Source organism: Primulina eburnea, chromosome 1, assembly GCF_022965805.1.
Source record: "Primulina eburnea isolate SZY01 chromosome 1, ASM2296580v1, whole genome shotgun sequence".
Classification (NCBI taxonomy): Eukaryota; Viridiplantae; Streptophyta; class Magnoliopsida; order Lamiales; family Gesneriaceae; genus Primulina; species Primulina eburnea.
Window position 1 is genome coordinate 62,482,335 of NC_133101.1, and position 19,870 is coordinate 62,502,204.

The 19,870-nt window shown below is 35.3% G+C and overlaps 3 protein-coding genes and 1 pseudogene across 5 annotated transcripts; 2 read left to right on the forward strand and 2 right to left on the reverse strand.

Annotated features, from left to right (window-relative positions):
* Positions 1-2,873: 2,873 nt before the first annotated feature.
* Positions 2,874-6,595, forward strand: LOC140838854 (subtilisin-like protease SBT4.14). 2 transcript variants are annotated; one of them, XM_073205469.1, is made up of 10 exons: positions 2,874-2,971; positions 3,088-3,185; positions 3,375-3,472; positions 3,566-3,709; positions 3,829-3,934; positions 4,043-4,556; positions 4,640-4,962; positions 5,072-5,180; positions 5,254-5,467; positions 5,962-6,591. In XM_073205469.1, the coding sequence occupies exons 1-10, from the start codon at positions 2,903-2,905 to the stop codon at positions 6,522-6,524; spliced, it is 2,238 nt and encodes a 745-aa protein (XP_073061570.1). In that variant the 5' UTR covers positions 2,874-2,902; the 3' UTR covers positions 6,525-6,591. The 2 variants fall into 2 exon arrangements, with proteins under 2 accessions (XP_073061570.1, XP_073061564.1); XM_073205463.1 differs by having other exon boundaries at positions 2,883-2,971; positions 3,079-3,185; positions 5,962-6,595.
* Positions 6,596-7,248: 653 nt separating this feature from the next.
* On the forward strand, positions 7,249-9,316 carry LOC140809408 (phospholipase D beta 1-like; annotated as a pseudogene).
* Positions 9,317-11,020: 1,704 nt separating this feature from the next.
* LOC140838869 (ATPase GET3A-like) lies at positions 11,021-15,839 on the reverse strand. Its single transcript, XM_073205481.1, has 7 exons — positions 15,385-15,839; positions 14,303-14,427; positions 13,479-13,629; positions 12,159-12,269; positions 11,756-11,894; positions 11,553-11,668; positions 11,021-11,458 (listed from the first exon to the last, which is right to left on the reverse strand). The coding sequence occupies exons 1-7, from the start codon at positions 15,643-15,645 to the stop codon at positions 11,282-11,284; spliced, it is 1,080 nt and encodes a 359-aa protein (XP_073061582.1). The 5' UTR covers positions 15,646-15,839; the 3' UTR covers positions 11,021-11,281.
* Positions 15,840-16,246: 407 nt separating this feature from the next.
* LOC140838878 (zinc finger CCCH domain-containing protein 48-like) lies at positions 16,247-19,417 on the reverse strand. 2 transcript variants are annotated; one of them, XM_073205496.1, is made up of 10 exons: positions 18,617-19,417; positions 18,044-18,571; positions 17,827-17,922; positions 17,654-17,743; positions 17,466-17,567; positions 17,197-17,343; positions 16,968-17,087; positions 16,824-16,880; positions 16,612-16,709; positions 16,247-16,517 (listed from the first exon to the last, which is right to left on the reverse strand). In XM_073205496.1, exons 1-10 carry the CDS (start codon positions 18,623-18,625, stop codon positions 16,397-16,399), a joined length of 1,368 nt encoding a protein of 455 aa, XP_073061597.1. In that variant the 5' UTR covers positions 18,626-19,417; the 3' UTR covers positions 16,247-16,396. The 2 variants fall into 2 exon arrangements, with proteins under 2 accessions (XP_073061597.1, XP_073061593.1); XM_073205492.1 differs by having other exon boundaries at positions 16,803-16,880.
* Between the last annotated feature and the right edge of the window lie 453 nt (positions 19,418-19,870).

Consider the following 19,870-nt stretch of genomic DNA (forward strand, 5'->3'; position numbering starts at 1 on the left):
TAAAGTATTTGAAAATTTCTATAGATGATACAATTGCATTCGTTTCATTAATCGATCACGATCGGCTTGCCCTAGCTATTCAAGCTAGCACTCACAAATAAAGTAATTTTTTCTTACCCAATTGAATCAAAAGCAGTCTCAAGGTATCGTCATAAAATACATGAAGCCGAGTTCATTGTTTCAGAGGAGAAAATTACAAGAATTATAATTACACATAATAAAAGTATGTTTGAGTTTTATAAAAGAAACCGATGACTTGTTCCACTCGTCCTTGCTAAATTCTCCCCTCTAAGATCCTTATTTGTTTTCTTTTACTACGGTAAAGGAAAAATTAAATTTTTGGTACTATAATTTGCACCTTTTTTGGTCATGTTATCAGTCAATTCACTGTCTAATAATTCGCTAATTTTCATTTTTTTTACATTTTAGTCTTTATCACTGGATTCTTGAATGAGGCACGTCAACAATGTCCGTCGTCACGTCATCACTCGTGTAAGAAAGACTAAAATCGAAATAATATAAATTAATGTACTAAAACTATAGATTGAACATATTAAAAATGGAAAACATGCAAGTACTTGACCAAAAATATAATTTTTCCTTTCCAACCTAAATTATGTGATATCCATCGTCATCCTAGAAAATATTGTTATCCCAGTTTACCAAAATGTTATCTTGACAATGGTTTTAAGTTTGAAGCACTATGTTGTTATTGCTTGAAAGTTACTGCAAAATAAATAATGACATATAATTCTTGCCCTTTGTTTTTTACCAAAGAAACATGAAGAGATTAATTGAATCCTTTGATCACTTACGTACGTGCATTTGATTGAGATGGTGCTCTTTTTCACACGATTGACATGATTGAATTAACTTTGGAAGTTTCATTCTGAAATTTTAAGGATTATGTTATATATTACTCTCAATTTAATAATCCAAGTAAGCGTTTCTTGGATTAAAAATAGTTCTTTTTCTTTTTTTCTTTTTCAAATCCACGTGTTTGATGTTGGATTTGTAAGCTTAATTTTTTTTTTGGGGGTGATATTTGTAACATGTAGTTTGTGATTAGTATTGGCTATTCATGAGTAAATTTTGTGAGACATATCTCATATTTGGTGCATAGATTTTTTTTTTTTTTTTTTTGTAAATATAGACATGTTTGACATGTTTCAAGGAGATTGTCTCACAAGATGCCTAATATTGATTTATTTATGCCGCAATTCTCTATTTATTTGTTCTTTATCATTGATAAGGGAATGATTATTAAATAATCATTCTTTATTTTGTGTTGGTTCATTTTTTATTTAGTCTTCAAGCTCTTGATTATGATTGAAAGCCTTCACTAATCATGTTATTTGTGTGATTATCCTTCCTCAAAAGTGTCATAATGTATAATTCTTGAATAGTGATCATGATAAGATTATATATTGACCATAATACCCTTAAATTGTCTTTTTCAATATAATATGAAAATTAAAATTAGTGAAAATTTAATAAATAATAAAATATTTAAATTTTTATTATATTTTTTATAAATTAATTTCATATATTCTTATTATTTTCATTTATTTTAAAAAAACAATAATATTATAATTATCACTAAAATTTATTTAACAATAAAATTAATATTTCAAATATTATTACTATTTTAATTAGTAATTAAATTTATATTTATAAATATATTTCTAATAAATATATTTAAATTAATTTAATAAATGTAAAATATAATTATAAATATTTAATTATCTATCAAATTATTATAAAAATATTTATAATTATTTTAAAAAAACAATAATATTGTAATTATTACTAAACTTTATTTAACATTAATTATTCAAAATATTGTTGCTATTTTAATTATTAAAATAAATGAATATTTACAAATTTATTTCTAATAAATATACTTAAATTAATTTTAATAAATGTAAATTATAATTATAAATATTTAATTATCTATCCAGTTATTTTAAGAATATATATTTAATTAGTATTTGGGGCATTTTGGTCATTACAATAAAATTTACAAAATTAATTCATCATTTTAAAATCATACCAAACACCATGTTATTTATCTCACCATATTATTAATCCATATATCTCATTTTTTAATCACTCTAATTATGATTCAATTACTTATCCTATCACACGTACCAAACGGAGCCTATGGTTTGTAAAAATGATACATATGATATTTTATCTTTACCTGCAAATACATATTAGGACTATACCAATATTTTTTGGTCCCAAAATAACCTTTCCCCATAGTACCGTTATTCTTAAAAGAAAACAAAATATTTGTACTTCTATTTTATATCATAAATATTTTGGCCATAATACTAATTTCTCATACCAAGTTTTCTTCCCCAAAATACTATTAATTTCCTCATGTTACAATATATTTTTAAAAAATAAACAAAACAGAACAATTGAAACTGACGAATTACATTTGAATAAAAAATTACCCTTAACATCATTATAATTTCATGCAAATATCCACTAATACAAATTTGTGTTGAAATTTAATTTACGTGCATGCATCGTGTTTTGTGACTTTATGATATATACAATATTTTGACATAAAATTTATTACGCATTTCACAAACGTTTATGAAATAATGAAAATGAACAGTCAAGATTGTGCAGGAATTAAGAGCTTCGATACTAATTTCCCGACGTAATATTCAAGCTTCAATCATATATCTTTCTTCTACGGTTTCACCTAATCTCTTTCAATAAATGACCAAGAGTTAAGCTAAAGTCTCATACTATATTCAATTACTTTCATGGAAAAGTTTGTTGCTTCTAGTTCCTCTATAATCCCTTCAAATCCATATTATTTAAATGCCAGTTTGTTCGCTCTTCAATGATAATTTCCAGGGAGATTTGAATTCAAAGGCTATCAATGCATTTTCTTTTACTTCTGATCTTTACCTTTACATGTCTTTTACCAGCAAATGGGAATGTGCAGAAGGTCGCCACTTACTGTAGATTTATGCAGTCAAGTTAATTTTCGTGGATGGCTTTAGTGTTATTTCATACGTTTCGTGGGATTCGCCATGGTACATCATCGTGTTCTAGTTTTTGCAGGACTTCTACATCGTTTTCTTGAAAGACCATCATCCAGCGACGACTGGAAGGTCGATTCTTGAGACACATCTTAATGTCCTCTCGTCCATAAAGGAAAGGTGGGTTTTCCTGCTAACAATCTCCATGTTTAGCCTTTAGGGGGCTTTCATGTACTTGTATGAGCAAGAAACTTCTATTATATCCCATGATTTTGGGAGACGAGTTTTTTGATAATCTTACCGAGTGTTCTTCTTGTCTTAGTTATAACATCATCGATGTCTGGTAAAAAGTATGTTTTGCTAACACAGTGAACAAGATGCTTCGGAGTCTCTGGTGTATAGTTACACTAGAAGTTTAAATGCATTTGCAGCTAAACTTTCTGAAGATGAAGCCAGGAAGTTGTCCGGTACGTGACATATAGTATAACCATACATGGCCACATCTCGAGTAAGTATTTTTTGTCACACCTGTGTTGAACTGACTACGGGATATTTCTCAGGTATGGATGAAGTAGTTTCGGTAATTCCAAACCAATACCGGAAACTACACACTACCAAATCATGGGAATTGCTAGGATTAACCCCAGATTCGAAAAGGAACTTAGAAGTTGAGAGCGATGTCATAGTAGGCCTACTAGATACAGGTAAATTTAGTGTCACTTCAACAATTTTACTTTTTATGTGTCATCATGTTGCGATTTTAAAGTAGCACAAGCTGCTGAACTATGAGATTGAACAAAACATTATCTCACTTCTGCACCAGGAATCACCCCGCGATCTGAGAGCTTTAAGGATTATGGTCTTGGCCCTCCACCAGCAAAATGGAAAGGAAGTTGTAAACACTTTGCAAATTTTTCAGGATGTAACAAGTAAATTCATGTCCATCTATTCATTTTTATTAGTCGTATTTAGATTAACTTTGACTATAACATGTGATTTTTTTATATTGTCATATTTATTATGCGCCGCCCTTGAAGCAAACTTATTGGAGCGAAGTATTTCAAGCTAGATAAAATACACAACCCCAAAGATATATTGTCACCTGTAGACGTAGATGGCCATGGCACACATACGTCATCAACTCTGGCAGGACGTTTCGTTCCAAATGCTAGCGTTTTTGGGCTAGGAAAAGGCATCGCGCGTGGGGGGGTGCCTTCTGCTCGAGTGGCTATTTACAAAGTTTGTTGGGCGAATTCGGGATGTGCAGATATGGACATTCTGGCTGCATTTGATGCTGCTATTAGTGATGGAGTAGACATTATTTCCATCTCGATAGGAGGGCTATCAAAACGTTACACACTGGATTCTATAGCAGTTGGCGCGTTTCATGCCATGAGGAAAGGAATTCTTACTGTGGCTTCGGCTGGGAATGATGGACCGATGTTTGCCAGTGTTGCGAATCATGCTCCTTGGATCCTAACAGTGGCTGCTAGTGGGATCGGTCGACAGTTGAGGAGCAAAGTAGTACTAGGAAATGGCCTGACTGTATCAGTAAGATATGCATCATAAATATATTTGAAACATCTCAGAAACCATTCTCAAAACAGAAATCTGATCCTGTATTATGTCTGCAGGGAATTGGGGTAAACACGTTTGAGCCTACAAAAAGTTCGTATCCTCTTGCAAGTGGGGTCGATTTGTCTAAGAATTCCGAAACTAAAGAACTGTCAAGGTATTGTCTCGAAAATACAATGGATCCGAGAAAGGTAAAAGGAAAGATCGTTTATTGTAAGCTAGGAGCTTGGGGTGCTGACTCTGTGATCAAAAGTTTGGGAGGGATTGGAACAGTTATCGAGAGTGACTTGTTTCAGGACGTGGCACAAATCTACATGGCTCCAGCAACTATGGTGAATACGACAATAGGGAAGCAGATCAACAACTATATGCATTCGACAAAGTAAATAAATATTTTTGCTTGTTCTGATATCTACCAAGAAAGCAACAATTTGTATGTATGTACGTTGAAATCATTTTGTTAAAAACGATGTTACTCATGCCGATTACAGATCAGCATCTGCCGTTATATACAAATCGGAGGTAGTTGAAATCCATTCTCCTTTCACTGCTTCATTTTCTTCCAGGGGTCCAAATCCTGGCTCACAACACCTTCTCAAGGTATGAACTGGATGAAAGTTGGGTAGTTTATGGCCTTCTTTTAACTAGCTTCTAATAAAACAAGCTGGAACAGCCTGATATTGCTGCTCCTGGAATCGACATCCTAGCATCATATACTCCATTGAATTCGCTGACCGGATTGAAAGGTGACACCCAACACTCGAAGTTCACCTTCATGTCAGGTACCTCAATGTCCTGTCCACACGTCGGTGGTGCAGCTGCCTATGTGAAGTCGTTTCACCCTGACTGGTCCCCAGCAGCAATTAAATCTGCCATCATGACAACAGGTATATCTTGAATCAATTCTTCGCATTAACTGATCCACGGTGTAATTCAAATGAAACCTTGTTTACTTATGATATGGTCTACTTTAGTCTATGATCTCACGGCTTTATAACACGTCATAACGTACAGCGTCCATACTGACTTGATACCAAGTGTAACGAGTCAGCCAACTTGTGATCTTGTCCACTTTGGCTCGCGTCGCGACTGGCTTTAAAACGTATCCCAACTTCCTGGGTTTATACACTGACCTTGATACCAAATATAAAAGACAACTCACTTGTGATATTATCCATTTTGTAATGTGGTTTAACGACTTTAAAACACGTTAAAATGTCCATACACCAGTTCTGATTCCAAATGTAATGAGCCAAAGCAGATTCAGAGCCAGTGTGCGGACATCGCATGTTGTGAGCCATTTTAAAACCGTGAAGCCACAAACATTACCGCAAATGGGCTCTTTAATTAACCCTGAAACATCTGTTTCTCTCTGCTGCAGCAACAGAAATGAGTTCCAGAGTAGATAAAGATGCAGAATTCGCATATGGGTCAGGGCAGCTTAATCCCACCCGAGCAAGATCCCCTGGACTAATATACGACTTGGATGAAATCTCATACATTCAGTTTCTGTGTCACGAAGGCTTCACGGAGTCAGAGTTAGGGACTTTACTCGATCAGGGACCGATAAATTGTTCAAAACTGATTCCAGCAAATGGGGTAGATGCTCTAAATTATCCCACCATGCAACTTCCATTGAAGAACGATCATGATACAACGATAGGAGTTTTCCATAGGAGGGTCACCAACGTTGGGCACCCTGTTTCTGTGTATAATGCCACAGTAAAGGCTCCACCAATGGTGGAGATACTGGTGAAACCGATGAGTCTGTCGTTCACTCGAGCGCTGCAGAAACGAAGTTTCAAAGTGGTGGTGAAGGTGAAACCGACGCCCGATGCTGTGTTTGGACCAGGTTCACTTACATGGAGAAGCTTTCATCACAATGTGAGGAGTCCCATTGTCATTTCTAATAGACTAGTAACAGGCACTGCCTCCAAATTATGAAGGATTGCAAATATATTTTACTATAATCTCCCAAAAATGATTTTGTTTCCTTCTTATATGATTATTACTTTCAATTTTTTGCTGTTTCTGATATATATTTTACCATTGTTTTATATTTTAACTTACTTTTGAAACTTTTGGGCTCCTGAATCTCGCTGAAAATTACTCATTTCCTTTCGATCAACTCGATAAAGAACAATAATTACTGGATTATTGGAGGTATTTAAAAAGTCCCTGTTTGATTACGTTTTTTTGTTGTTCTTCTTCTTGATTCCCTCAGCTGAAAAGATTTCGGGTAGAACCATTTATTTGTTCTCCATTTATTCGTATTTAGGTTACTTCTATCAAGGAAAGATTAATCTTTGAATGGGAACTTTTGTTGAATGTGCAGTTAACTCATCGAGTTTTGTAGGATCTAATTTGATTCTTTTGCGAGGAAAGATCATCTTTGGATAGAAATTGAGATGACCTTGCAACAAAGACAGATTTTTTCGATTTTATTTCATCGAGTTAGTAATCATTTCGCCAGGAAAGTTCATTATTGGATTGTAGTTGTGAGACACTTTTGATTAATATGCAGTTTGTTTACTTCTGCATGATTGGTAATGCGTTGAACCTATGAGACCCTTTTGATGCGAATATTTTCTTTATCTTTTCTTGATTGAATTTGTAATAGTTTTGCATGCATAAAAGAATCAGAAGTCAAGAACAACTCTGTGCTTAAATGGATGACATCAATAATAGTTACCCTCCGTCTCCATACCCTTACAATCCCGCCTGTGGTAATACTCATGCTCCTGTACCTCCAAATCAGTCCCCTCATCTTCCTCCATATCCTGGTCCGTACCCGTATCTACAGCAAGCAAGTTAGAGATTTTCTCTAAAAATCATGTTTCTGCACGTATATAAACATAATATACAAATATGTGGAAGCTAAATCGAGCGTTACCTCCAGTCATTAAATTGTCTCTCTATAGATAGTGTATTATTCTGTATGAGATTGTATGTTTAGGGACCTCAATCGTCTCTATTTATAGGCGTTTCTCATTCCATCAACGAGAAAATTCGGGAACCGAGAGTAAAAAGAATCGTGTACGCATCTAAATTTTCTTGGTCGTCGCCAATTTCAATTTGTAAACGCTACTTCTTTTAATACGTGTCACGTTTTTCGTACACAGCATTCCCATTATCCTACCACACATAACACTGCACATTCCACCCCCCTGAATTACCCATATCCTGGTTCAGCACCACCACCTCCACCCACTACAGCATAGTTCTTTTCCTTACAAGTACCATGCATACACATCTCCTCCTCCACCACCCTCTGCCCCTCCTCGGTTTAACCCAGAGACCTTTGGGAGTTTCCAAAATGGTTCATTTATTGACCTTCATCATCAGTCATCTGGGAGGTTACAACCTCCAGACATTCAATCTGATATTCCTCCTAGAGTCAGCAGTGATTACTCCACTCACCATCAGTATCAGGATAGTTCATCATCTGTCAGTGAGTCCATCTCGCAGCATGATGAGCAGAACGATAGTTCTCAAACTTACCCTCTGCTTTACCCACCTATTGACAATCAATTGGCGTACATGAAATTGTCTGATGATCACAGTAAGCCATCTGTATCTGCTTCCCCTCCAGTCCCTTCATCTTTATCTATGGCCGTCCCCCCGCAAAAATATCACTCTGGACCCTTACCAATGATTAATAAATTCGATGGTTCTGGGGCAATTTATGGGTATCCTAATACCTCGTTTCAAGTTTGGAGACATCTCCTGTCACCCAGGGGCAGTCCTCTTATCCAGTATCATCACATTTATCCACACATTTGAATCTATCACATGGTCAGGGTATGCAGCTAGGGCAAGTCTCAACCGCAAAAACGTCTTTGAATGTTTTACATTTACACGGGAACTTAGATGTCTGGATATATGAAGCGAAAAACCTTCCAAACATGGATATGATTCACAAAACATTCGGGGATATGTTTAAATTTCCTGGAAACGCGAGCAACAAAATTGAGGTGCAAGCACATAGTAAGATTACTAGTGATCCCTATGTCTCCATTACATTAACCGGAGCCACTATTGGAAGGACCTTTGTTACAAAAAATGAATAAAATCCTGTTTGGAGGCAAAATTTTGTTCTCCCAGTAGCTCATTATGCTGCTGGAGTGAACTTTGTTGTTAAGGATAATGATGTTGTGGGGTCACAGCATATAGGGAGTCTCTTCCAGTTGATCACATAAATGGAGGAGGAAAACTTCAGGGGCTGTTTCCGATCCTTAATGCTAGTGGAAAACTCTGCAAAGCTGGAGCTGTGTTGAGTTTGTAAATTCAGTACTACCCAATAGAGCAGCCGAGTATTTACCATCATGTAATTGGAGCCGGTCCCAGTTATCAGGGAGTTCATGGGACATATTTTCCTCTTAGGAGAGGTGGGATAGTCACCCTTTATCAAGATTCACACGTACCAGATGGATCCCTCCCGAGTCTAAAGCTCGACAATAGAATGCAGTTCATACATGGAAAGTGCTGGCGTGACATTTTTGAGGCAATACGTCATGCTCAGCACTTCATCTGTATAACTGGTTGGTCAGTGTGGCACAAAGTTAGACTAGTTAGGGATGGCAGTTCTATCTCTGATTCCACTTTGGGTGTAACTGCTGAAGTCAAAGTCAGAGGAAGGAGTAAGAGTATTGCTTCTTGTATGGGACGACCCTACGTCAAGAAGCATATCAGGCTACAAAACAGTAAGCTTTACATTGCTCCAATATTTAGAATGATAAATCCTGAGCTTACACCAGCTGTTGTGTCTCAAACAAATATCCGAATTGGATTCTCTTTGCTAATTAATTTTGGGCACAACATGTCATTATTGTGGTTTTTTTCGCTTTCAAGAAGCCTTAGAATATATGATTGTAAAGTTAGGTAGTCTTGAATATTTCTGTTTTCTATGTATAACATTTGAGTTGTGGATTTTCTAATAATGTATAACATTTGAGTTGTGGATTTTCTAATATGGGAAGTGAAAATTACAAATGTGCTACTGGTACAAGCAGTCTAAAATTTCTTTTAATTAATTCATCAAATGTTCGAAAATTGAGATGAAAGTAAAACAGAACAAGAAGCAAAGTAGCTGGTTGGTCCAAGTAGACAAAAAAAAATTGAAAAACAAAAAACTGTACTAAAAATAATTTTAGGAGATATTCGTTCTCCCGGAGAAACCGATAAAACATCCCGACCTAGTGGCCTTTTGATACCACCAGGAGCAAGAAACAAAATTCTAAGTAATCTAAAAACTTGAAAAATTGGATCTACTGTCCAAGATTACTTAATCACTGTGCTTTGCTTGAGTTATTGACCAGCATTGACTTTTAAAGTATCTCCTACGGGTTCATTGAGTTTTCATTTCTCATATGTAATTTTTTAGAGGTCATTTTTCCTTGCATAGATTATTTTGGACGTCATCTCATTCTTTATCATATAATTGTTATTTACGTGTATCGCTAATGCAAATTTAATATCACGTGACAAAATTTGATGGACGGGAGAAATCAAGTAGCAAATATACACCTCCACACTGGCCATAAGCTACGAAAGCTCCAGAATTAAATTATATTTCATCTTAGTATACTCTCAATGATACTTCACTTGCCTTTTTCTACAGATACATGGATAAAGAATGTCTCTATGGGCTGAGCATCTTGGAGTACTGGAGGACTGCTTTACTCGACCCGACTCTCTGTTTAATCTATTAGACGTGTTAGATCGATGGGGGAGGCTAACTGGAACCAGTTTGCATCAAATGAAGTATCAGAAATGAGGGGACACCTTAAGTATCCGGTTGACGTTGATCGTTAAAGGCAAAGTGAAGCCGCTTCCCGACTGTGAGACATGCCCTGATGTTGGAGGGAACGTAGTTGGATCATTTCTTGCCGTTCAGGAAAATCTGACGATTTAAGAGAGCGCGATACTTAAGTGAGAAGCAACGTCCTTTTTGGTCTGTCGTACGTTTCTCTCGCAGCAGGAGCGTCGAGGTTGATTTCAAGGAAATTTTTTTTTGCTTTACTTCTCTTTTGAGCCTACAGTGTAATTAATCGCCACTTTCAGGAAAATTTCTTACTTTTTTGCATGAATGATCCAAATCTTGGTTATCCATGATTGAATGTTGCTAAGTTTCATCTAAAAATATCAAGACATAAATACATCTCGATCTCCCTGCACAGTTTTACGTGGTTAGGATTTGCACCCAATAATACCATAACTTAGGCCAAGGTAACATGGTCAAAATTTCTTGTTTCGTCCCTACAAAATAAGCTCTGGGAACACAGAAGGAAAAACACTGCACCCATTGCGATATTTAGTTGCAAGTTTATGACTCGGACGTCCTGTGGTCGTCAATTTTTTTACAGTCGACAATGTCAATACCCAAAAAATAAACAAATAATAATTTATTTATTTATTAATAATAACAAAAACAACAATGATGATGATTAATAAGCCACTTCTTGATAATAAGAACCCAAACTTATTGTCTTAAAAAAACTAGTACAAAAATATAAGAATTGACAGGTAGTTTCGGTATGAATTATACATACTAAGTGATGCCTTCACAATTAAACGTTGACACAATTTGCTACTGTGGCAATGACTATACCTAGGTAAAAAAGCAATCTAGAAGCCAGTCGAATATTCGGGTTTATTATCTGATATTGGAGTGCACTCGTCTCCTTTTCCAACCTTTTTTATCAAACCTTTTGTTTCCCCTTCTTGAGTTTATCAAGTTCTGCTTCAGCATTCCGCAGCTGTACTCTTAAGCTTGATACTCTTGACTCCAGATCTTCTACCGTTCCTCGAGCTATGGATGGTTGATAAGGTGATAAGAATTGTTGTGAGAATGCTTTCAAGGCCTCAATCCCACAAACCTGTTGATACATTGAGACAGGTCCATCAAAGAAATATTAGATGAACCAAATAAAATCATTCGGGAAAATACGACGGAATTTTGTTAGTTATTACCTCTTGGGGAAGCAAAGGTAACTTAGTTATGTTGAAATCATCATATAACATGTAAAACTGATCCAGGTACTTTTGTTGCATGCGCATTCTAGCTTGGAGCAACTTTGATTGGACAACTGAAAAAAAGTAAGAACAGGAGTGATTTCAGGTATTTAAAGTATACGTTTAAACCAAAGGACTGCTCTACCATGTTTCAGCGGTACCTTCTTCATCAAAAATTACTTGATTAATAATGATATTATGGGTATCAATCTCAAATTTAGTAAGTTCTTGAACAAGTCGTTCAGTCTCGTACAAAGACAGAAACTCTGGTATGCAAACGCAGACAAAAGTAGTCAAATCCTGCAAAAGACAAAAAGAAGAATCACTTCAGGGAATAACCAATGCTACAGAAATGAAAATTAACTGTAAGCTTTGCCTACAGGATCATCTCCGATCAAATTTTAAATTCAGCAATTCGAAAGAAACGATTCATTAATATATACAGAATTGTGGAATTCATAAGCTTTAACTCTTGGACAACCCCAGATTCCATAAATCACTTTCTATAGACATTGCGGGATGAACCAGAAATGTACATCCCGACCAAAACAAATATGATCTTACAGGATCCTTGAACTGCTTGTTCACTTGTTCAATCACATCTTTCATGCCCTCGAGCTTCCCTAGAATGGCATCTTCACCAAATTCATCATCAACACCAAAAAGGCGGGTCATCTGCCAATGAAAAGATTGAAGCAACTTATTTGAATATCAAAGCCAAATAAAATAAGCCAAGTAATAACACAACTGACCTGATTCTGAAAAAACGTCAGCAAAAACTCATTTTTAACTAAAAGCTATAAACGATGTAAATGAAGAAAATAGGTCGTGCTCATCCTTGAACGAGAAAAAGTATCTAATCTATCATCCAAGCCATGGATGTTTGAGTTATTGATAAATGTTATGATTCATCCATTAATGTGACCCAAAACAAAACCTTAAGTCATGATCATCAATTCATATGACCAACATTTAAGACAAACAAATGCACGTTTTTACAGAGCGTGATAAAAAACCAGATTAACTTTTAAGTTTTACGCCCATTTATACGAATAGCATTATCTGATGAGGTTACTATGAACACACCTCAGAAAATTTCAAGTTCATGAAAAACTGAACTTGATTGACCTCTAAAATTAAACTTCACCAATTCATTTTATACATCATTGACTTTCCTTAAAAATTCAGGTTTGTCTTTCAACTTTGCTGTAATTGGGTAAGTGCCATGTAAAATAAATATTATGCGTCATCTTTCAACATAAAAAGTGATTATCGAGCTCAAAACCCTAAAAAGCTCAAGATTCACACAAAAAGAATCAGAATAAACCAAAGAAAAAGATAGTGTATTTGCAAATCCTGATTGGAGGGGGGAAGACAAACTTTGGAGAGGCAAAGTATCCCTTCCATTAACTTGGCTCACAATGCCCAACAACCCCAGCAAAAACAAAAAAATTTGCCCTTTTTTATTTCTTTTGGTCTTTCCAGTTCTGTCTTCTATCTTATTTCATCGTATATACAAGACCTCCCAAATAACCATAGAGAACATGAACAAATAACAACATGCCATGAGTATACGTTCAAATAACCCAAACCTAAAACAAAAGCAGCTAAGTATACAACATCGTCAAACAATTGATGAAACATAAACTATTTGATCATAAAAGAATACAAGAGTTGCACTCACGTGTAGAACTTCATTTTGATTTTGATGCATGCAAACACTTTCAGAACATTTTGGCGTTAGTTTATAAATATCAACCAAATTGCTTTTCATGAAAAAGCTATTCTAATACAAGTTTCTAGGATAAAATGACATATTCCAAAACTTCACCCTGCAAACAAAATCTATCTCGCCAAGCAAATAAAAGTAAAGAGAAATCACACCTGACTCAACAAGCCACCAAATTTATTTTTCAAACTCATCATTTTTGCAAGACCTTTTTCTAGTGTTGAAGGAAATTGCAGCAGGCGAAGAGTATGGCCAGTTGGAGCAGTATCAAACACTATAACAGAGTAATCCATAGTTTGCACTAACCTGCAAAAGAAGAGGACAAGTTTGAAATATGAGATCAACAAACAAAAATAACATGATCCGTGATAAATATCCAATTATTGAATTACACGAGTTAAAAAATTGCAGCCCCAAACTTGGTATTTGGAATATTTTCTATATATAAAATCAAGCTATATATTGCATCAAGCAAACTATTTTCAATCGAATCCAATAAAAGGCAATAGTTTGGATAAAAGAATCTAAAAAGGTTTCATAAGAGTACATATTGAAGATAAATGTGGCTGACCAGTATACAAGATGAACTTGGAGTTGGCATGATCTTATTTTTAACACAATAACATCATCAGCTTGACCTACACATTTTTAACTTTACACATGGAGGCAAAAACTATGAAAAATACCAGTTAAATAGAATTCCATAACTCTTGTTGGATAAATTCAAAATATAGGCACTTCATCACAGATCTAATGTTCTAATTGAATGTTTTCCAGCAAAACAACATGAACATATGATGCCAGGTAAACATACTTCTTCCAAAAGAACTTTGTGATAAATATTTAAAAAATTACAGAAAAACACTCCAGACTGGACTGCATTACGAATACATGAAAGTAGAGAGGGCAGACACAATTGTGGTTTTTACTTCACTCTTATGTCCCAGGCATAAAAAATTTATAATTTTGACGCACTTACTTCAGCATTTCTGCAAAACTCATGGCCTCATCGATTCCTGGGATAGAATTTGCTAAATCTGATAAAAATCCATCAGTCATATCCGACCCCAGACTTTCATCGTGTTCCACATTTGGATCAACTTCCTAAAAGAAAGAGAACTACCAATCACACTTTAAGAAGCAATAACTTCATAGAAACCCAGCCACACCCAAACAAATACAACCCAGACGTGATTATTCTATTCTACATGACAGACTGAACCAAGCCAGATTTCTTCTATTCTACACGACAGACTGAACCAAACCAAAATCTGATTTGATTCAAATAACATGCCTTCTAAAAACTATCCAAATACATGAAGTTAACCAAGAATATAGTGGGAATCGCTCTTGTTTGTCGAATGAAAATTTGTTTAAACCTAGTTAATAACTAAAATGTCAAAGGTTATTATGCTCCACAGAACTCAACTAGAATATAAAGAAACTTTTCAAACAAATTAACGGCAAGTGCTTGATTTTATAAGTTTTGATAAAAACAACTACTGTGATTCTATAATTGGTATTAGATTAAAGTCAATGGTTCAATTTCTGTAAGTTGCAGGTTTGTACAATCACCGGGAGTTGTATTATTAGGGAACAAAAATAGTCACTTTTGCGAGGATGATCAAAATTAGCGATTGGCCTCTATACAATTTAAAAAAATTCAGTTGTAGTAACATTACGATCTACCAAAAGTTTTTTGGCAAAACAAACTTACGATGTAAGAGACAAAAATTACTTATACTTGTGGGCAGAGAAAGAATCCTACTTTCATAAATTTAAAAGCAGAAAGCTTGGAAATCCACCAATCAAGCACAAGACTTTTAATGATCCACTACAAGAGGTAAAAAATTCATCCATGGGAGGGTTTCCCAAGAAAGCAAAGAAAAATTGAGACACCTAAATTTAATTGTCCAAAAAAATCAAAATTAAAAAAACTAAAATTCCGATTCAATGTCGCATTTCTATATCTATAGATTTCAAATCAACTTAACACGGATCCAAAACTAAACAAAGAATAGAATTTTATATTCATATAGAAGAGCAGGAAAAGCAAATCACCATGGCGTACAAATTGGAGTAGCCATTAACAAGGGTAGGAGTCTTGGTAAACTTCTGCTGGAACGCGTCACTCAAATTATGAGCAGGATCGGTGGAGATTATAAGCACAGAGGACCGAACCCGTGCAAAAAGGGTAGCAAGAATAGAGCTACATGTGGTCTTCCCAACACCGCCTTTTCCCCCCACGAACACCCACTTCAGCGAATCCTGTTCCAATATGTTCTGCACGGTTCCCTCCGGCAAATTTTCAGTGGAACCCATCAACCAACTTCGATTGAAAACGGGATATACGATTACTATCCTGCTCGGCGAATGGTTAAAAGGGTATCGTTCTTTGGTCGTTTTGGGTCTAATACAAACAGGTGGAGTGCGATAGCGATTTAGGGACGGAATTCTCAGAAGAATAGGGATTCGCCTACGCAAGTCTGGACATATGCTTTAATCCTTATTTTTTGAGGAATTTAAATTATAAATAAGTACAATGTACAACAATCGAATTCAGATTAATTAAGTATGATAGTATATCTAATTATTGAGAGACTTGATTATTTAAGATGAAAAATAAACTAAATATAAAAAAAATTAAAAATAAGAAATGGATACTTGTTTTTTAATAGTCATAAATTTTGATGCAAGTATCAGTACTATAACGCAATAATTAATATAGTTATTATGTCGAGATAATTTAAAAAGAAAAATTTGCAAATAGCTTTTATTTGATTAATTTTTTTGGGTAGGGGAAAAAGGAAAAAGGTTGTAAGAGTATAATAATAGCTGCGACTGTGATTTAAAGTTATATCCGCGCATTGTGATGCTCCATTGTGCCAAGGAATAAAGAAATCTTATGATTTTCGCCCATGGAGAAGAGAATTTTGCGTTAACATTAACAAAATAGCGTACAATTTCATTTACTTTCTCGAGCCAATATACATTAGATCAGAATGGATCGGTTTTCTCAACAAAGAGACTCCATTTGATGACAATTTCTTCTAATTGCATATATGTTTGAATCTCATTGCAGTCTACAGACGGTGAGATCACCGGTGTCATCTCCGATGAAAAACAGTCTCTCAATGCCGGTTTCAACAACTTTGGCTTCTCCTCTTGTAAATATTCTGCCTCTTTCTTCAAATCTGAAACCAGGACAGCACACAATAAGTTAATCTCTAATCAGGAATGGAGGTTGTTTGAGGTAAACGAGGTGGTTTCATGGTCAGTGATACTCACGAAGGTAGATCATAGAGGCGAACAGAGTTATCCTTGCACGAGCAGAGAAGAACAGGCTTATCTTCCACATCATGTATGCCTCGGATGGCAAGAAACCCCTGAACAAAGTGAGAATATGAGAAAATGCGAAATACAAAGTAGATGTGAAGTGAATAGATGAACTCAATATCGAGGAAAGGTTAATACAAGGTTTCACAGCCATTTAAACTTACACATTCTTTGAGCTCAGAGACCACTTCTATAATCCCACTCTCAGTTGCAGCCCAAATCTAATGAAAACAAAAGAATGTCACATAACCCAACCAAATAACCAAGTGTTTAAAGTAAATTATAATATTGACAACTAGAGAGCAAACCTTTAGCGTGTTGTCCAGAGAAGTAGAGAGTAGATAGCGGTCCCAACAAAGGAGAGATGTCACGTCTCCGGTGTGCCCACTTAATATTTGCACACACTGCAAAGTTTCAAGGTCCCAGGCCTGGAAAGACGGTAAAAGAGATGAGATTCCTCCACAAATTCATCTAACAAAGATGGATTTGTAGCTAGCAGGTAAACATGAGCCCATCAAAATCAATTAAGAAACGTACCCTTATGGTATGGTCCTTGGAACCTGAATAGAGCTTCTTACCCCCTATTATAAATGAACAAATAGCACCATTGTGCCCCTTTAGCATGGCAGTTGGTTTAGGAGTATTGGCCTCTGGATCCCATTTCCAAACCAATATGGTACCATCCTGCAGCCACATATAGATTGATACAGAAAATGAGAAACAAAAAAGGGACTCGATAAAAAATGACCTAAACATGCTATAGATACGGAGACATGGGTCAAAAATAGAATGTCCCTAGAACATACCTCTATACCAGCAAAAAGCAGGTCATTATCAGCAACCAAGCAGTGAACTTGCCCAACAAATCCATTGAGAGTAAACTCAGCTTGGGTTTGGAAGTTCCAGGCCTATACGAAAGAAAAAACAACAGTAAAACTATGCGGTAACTGATATCGCATAAACAGGGTGATAAACTGTGAAGAACGACTAGTACCTTCACAGAATTTGGCAATCCAACAAACACCCATGGACCTTCATTGATCAAGCACCCAATATCGCTATCAATATCAACAGAACCAACACACTGCATCGAGAAAGAATTGCCAAAATATAAGCCAACTGTTCAATGTAAATGGTAAATGACAGAAATTATAAAAATATTTCAACCTGACCACTGTTGCAGTCCCAAGTGCGGATACATTTATCCTTGCCAGCTGAGAATAGCTTGTCACAGCCAAAAGGAAGAGCAACTCCAGACATGGCCTGTGTGAAAATCGAATACATCAGCAAATACTTTTCAATGAAATCCAATGAAAACATGGTAAACTAACCAGAAATCGATCTGGATTTCAAAACATTTAAAAACTGTAGATATAGAAGTTACCTTATCATGGCCTTGTAATTTTGTCAACACCATCAATCCTGAACCACAAAACCAAGAGTGCATATCCTTGCACTTGTCGCCAAGCACACAATTGTCAGTAATCCAATATTTGCATTGCTTTGGCTGTACTTTTTCTACACGGTTGATTTCAGATTCAGCTGTCACAACATTCGAAACCTTCTGCTGAGTCTGTAGGTCTCTATTTCCATTAGACCTATTTCTTTCATTAGCTGAAAGAATGCCCTTTTTGGCACTGCAGTAGTTGGGATTCTTCCAGGTCAATTTATGGGATACTTCGCTGCGGTTGTCACAAGATGCCAACGGATGGTGATGCTGTGGTTGTGGCGGTGGCGATTCTCTGTGCATGAATCTGCATGGATTGCGGTTGCATTTTCCAGCCAACCAAAAGGAGCATACTTGGTTTTTCACATTCTGCCCCTCAAGACGAGAAAAAACTGAGCATCTGTTTGCTGTCTTGCTCGCCATTACAAAAACTAATCCAAAACAAAACAAAAGATGAATCAAAATCTAAACCAACCGTGCTTATGTCATAAACACTTTTGCTACCACAACATTTATCATCAGTCAAGGACAAGAGTACACTCAGGTACATCCATAAAAACCAAAGCTGTTTCCAGCAGTCACTCCACAATAGAATAATAATTCATCCTACATCTTTTGACATCAGTTCCAAACATTCTACGGCCTCCAAGGGTAAGGTTTAAAAGCTGTGGCCTGTGTCCGCAGATGATTGATAAGGGAGAATACCAGAGACTATCTTCCGACAACTTGTTTCAAAGAAGGCGCAGAATCAACGCCCTGGATCATAATCAGAAAGAAACCGGAAACCTAAAGTGATCTAAATCGTTGCCAGTGCCCAGATCATCGACGAAGATATCAGAAAAACAAAGAAAACACATCAATAACCCAGATTCTTGTTTCTTTAAGTTGCGGCCCGGGAAATCCACGTCGTCAATCGAACAACACATCAATGGACAGTAACCAAACCTAGCTAATTTTAATAAACAATCTCTTAAACACAAGATCCCTAGCTTTCCCAAACAAAAATGGCCTCCACAACAAAGCCGAACGATAAGACCCCGTCATCGTCAAGAAATTAATCGTCAATTCTTGAACACGCATAGATTGCGATGAATCGATCACCAATTATAGAAATTATAAAACACCACGGCCTCGTTAAGAAAATCGAAGAGGAAAACTTTCAAACCTGGAGAGATTGAATCGTAAAAACTCTTGGTGGATCAAAAAGAAAACCTAATAGACTCTTTGATGATTTGGGAGAGAAATCAATCAAGAACAGAAACGACAAATTAAACTCGTCGTCGAGTGCCGCTATATATAAACCTAGCGATCCTCCGCTATATTTTAAATTTTCATGTTATTATACTATATATATTATTATATATAATTTGTAATTATCTTTATCTCAATTTTAAAAAAAAATTTAGATAAAAAATCATTATTGTATAAACTTTCAAAATTATTTTTAATTATCAAAATTATATTTATTTATATTTTAAATTTTAAAATAAAGATATCATTTTTAAATAACAAGTATGGAAAAAATCAACTTTAAATACCAAAACTTATATATTATTAATTAGAGGATAATGTTTTTGAAAAAAATAAATTATATTATTATAAGTACTACTGTTCTTAATTACTATTACTCTAATAGAGTCTTATAATTAAGAGTAACAAGAACTTTATAGTATATTTTTCATATCTCGTGAATATTTTTAAAATACAAATAATTTTGAATTGTTTTTCTTTTTATTCGATTCAATTGAATAAGTATTAAAGAAT

What these genes read in the sequence shown, in the direction of transcription:
- LOC140838869 (XM_073205481.1), bottom strand. Translation starts at nt 15,645, where the DNA reads ATGGGTTCCACTGAAAATTTGCCGGAGGGAACCGTGCAGAACATATTG. An exon ending in ACAAGCAGTTCAAGGATCCT is followed by an intron (nt 11,895 to 12,158) that starts GTAAGATCATAT and finishes TGTCTTTTGCAG; the next exon opens with GATTTGACTACTTTTGTCTG. An exon ending in TACCTTTGCTTCCCCAAGAG is followed by an intron (nt 11,459 to 11,552) that starts GTAATAACTAAC and finishes ATGTATCAACAG; the next exon opens with GTTTGTGGGATTGAGGCCTT.
- LOC140838854 (XM_073205463.1), top strand. Translation starts at nt 2,903, where the DNA reads ATGCATTTTCTTTTACTTCTGATCTTTACCTTTACATGTCTTTTACCA. An exon ending in TGAAGCCAGGAAGTTGTCCG is followed by an intron (nt 3,473 to 3,565) that starts GTACGTGACATA and finishes GATATTTCTCAG; the next exon opens with GTATGGATGAAGTAGTTTCG. An exon ending in AACTATATGCATTCGACAAA is followed by an intron (nt 4,963 to 5,071) that starts GTAAATAAATAT and finishes TGCCGATTACAG; the next exon opens with ATCAGCATCTGCCGTTATAT.
- LOC140838878 (XM_073205492.1), bottom strand. An exon ending in GATTGCCAAATTCTGTGAAG is followed by an intron (nt 17,568 to 17,653) that starts GTACTAGTCGTT and finishes TCTTTCGTATAG; the next exon opens with GCCTGGAACTTCCAAACCCA. An exon ending in CCAAGGACCATACCATAAGG is followed by an intron (nt 17,088 to 17,196) that starts GTACGTTTCTTA and finishes CCGTCTTTCCAG; the next exon opens with GCCTGGGACCTTGAAACTTT.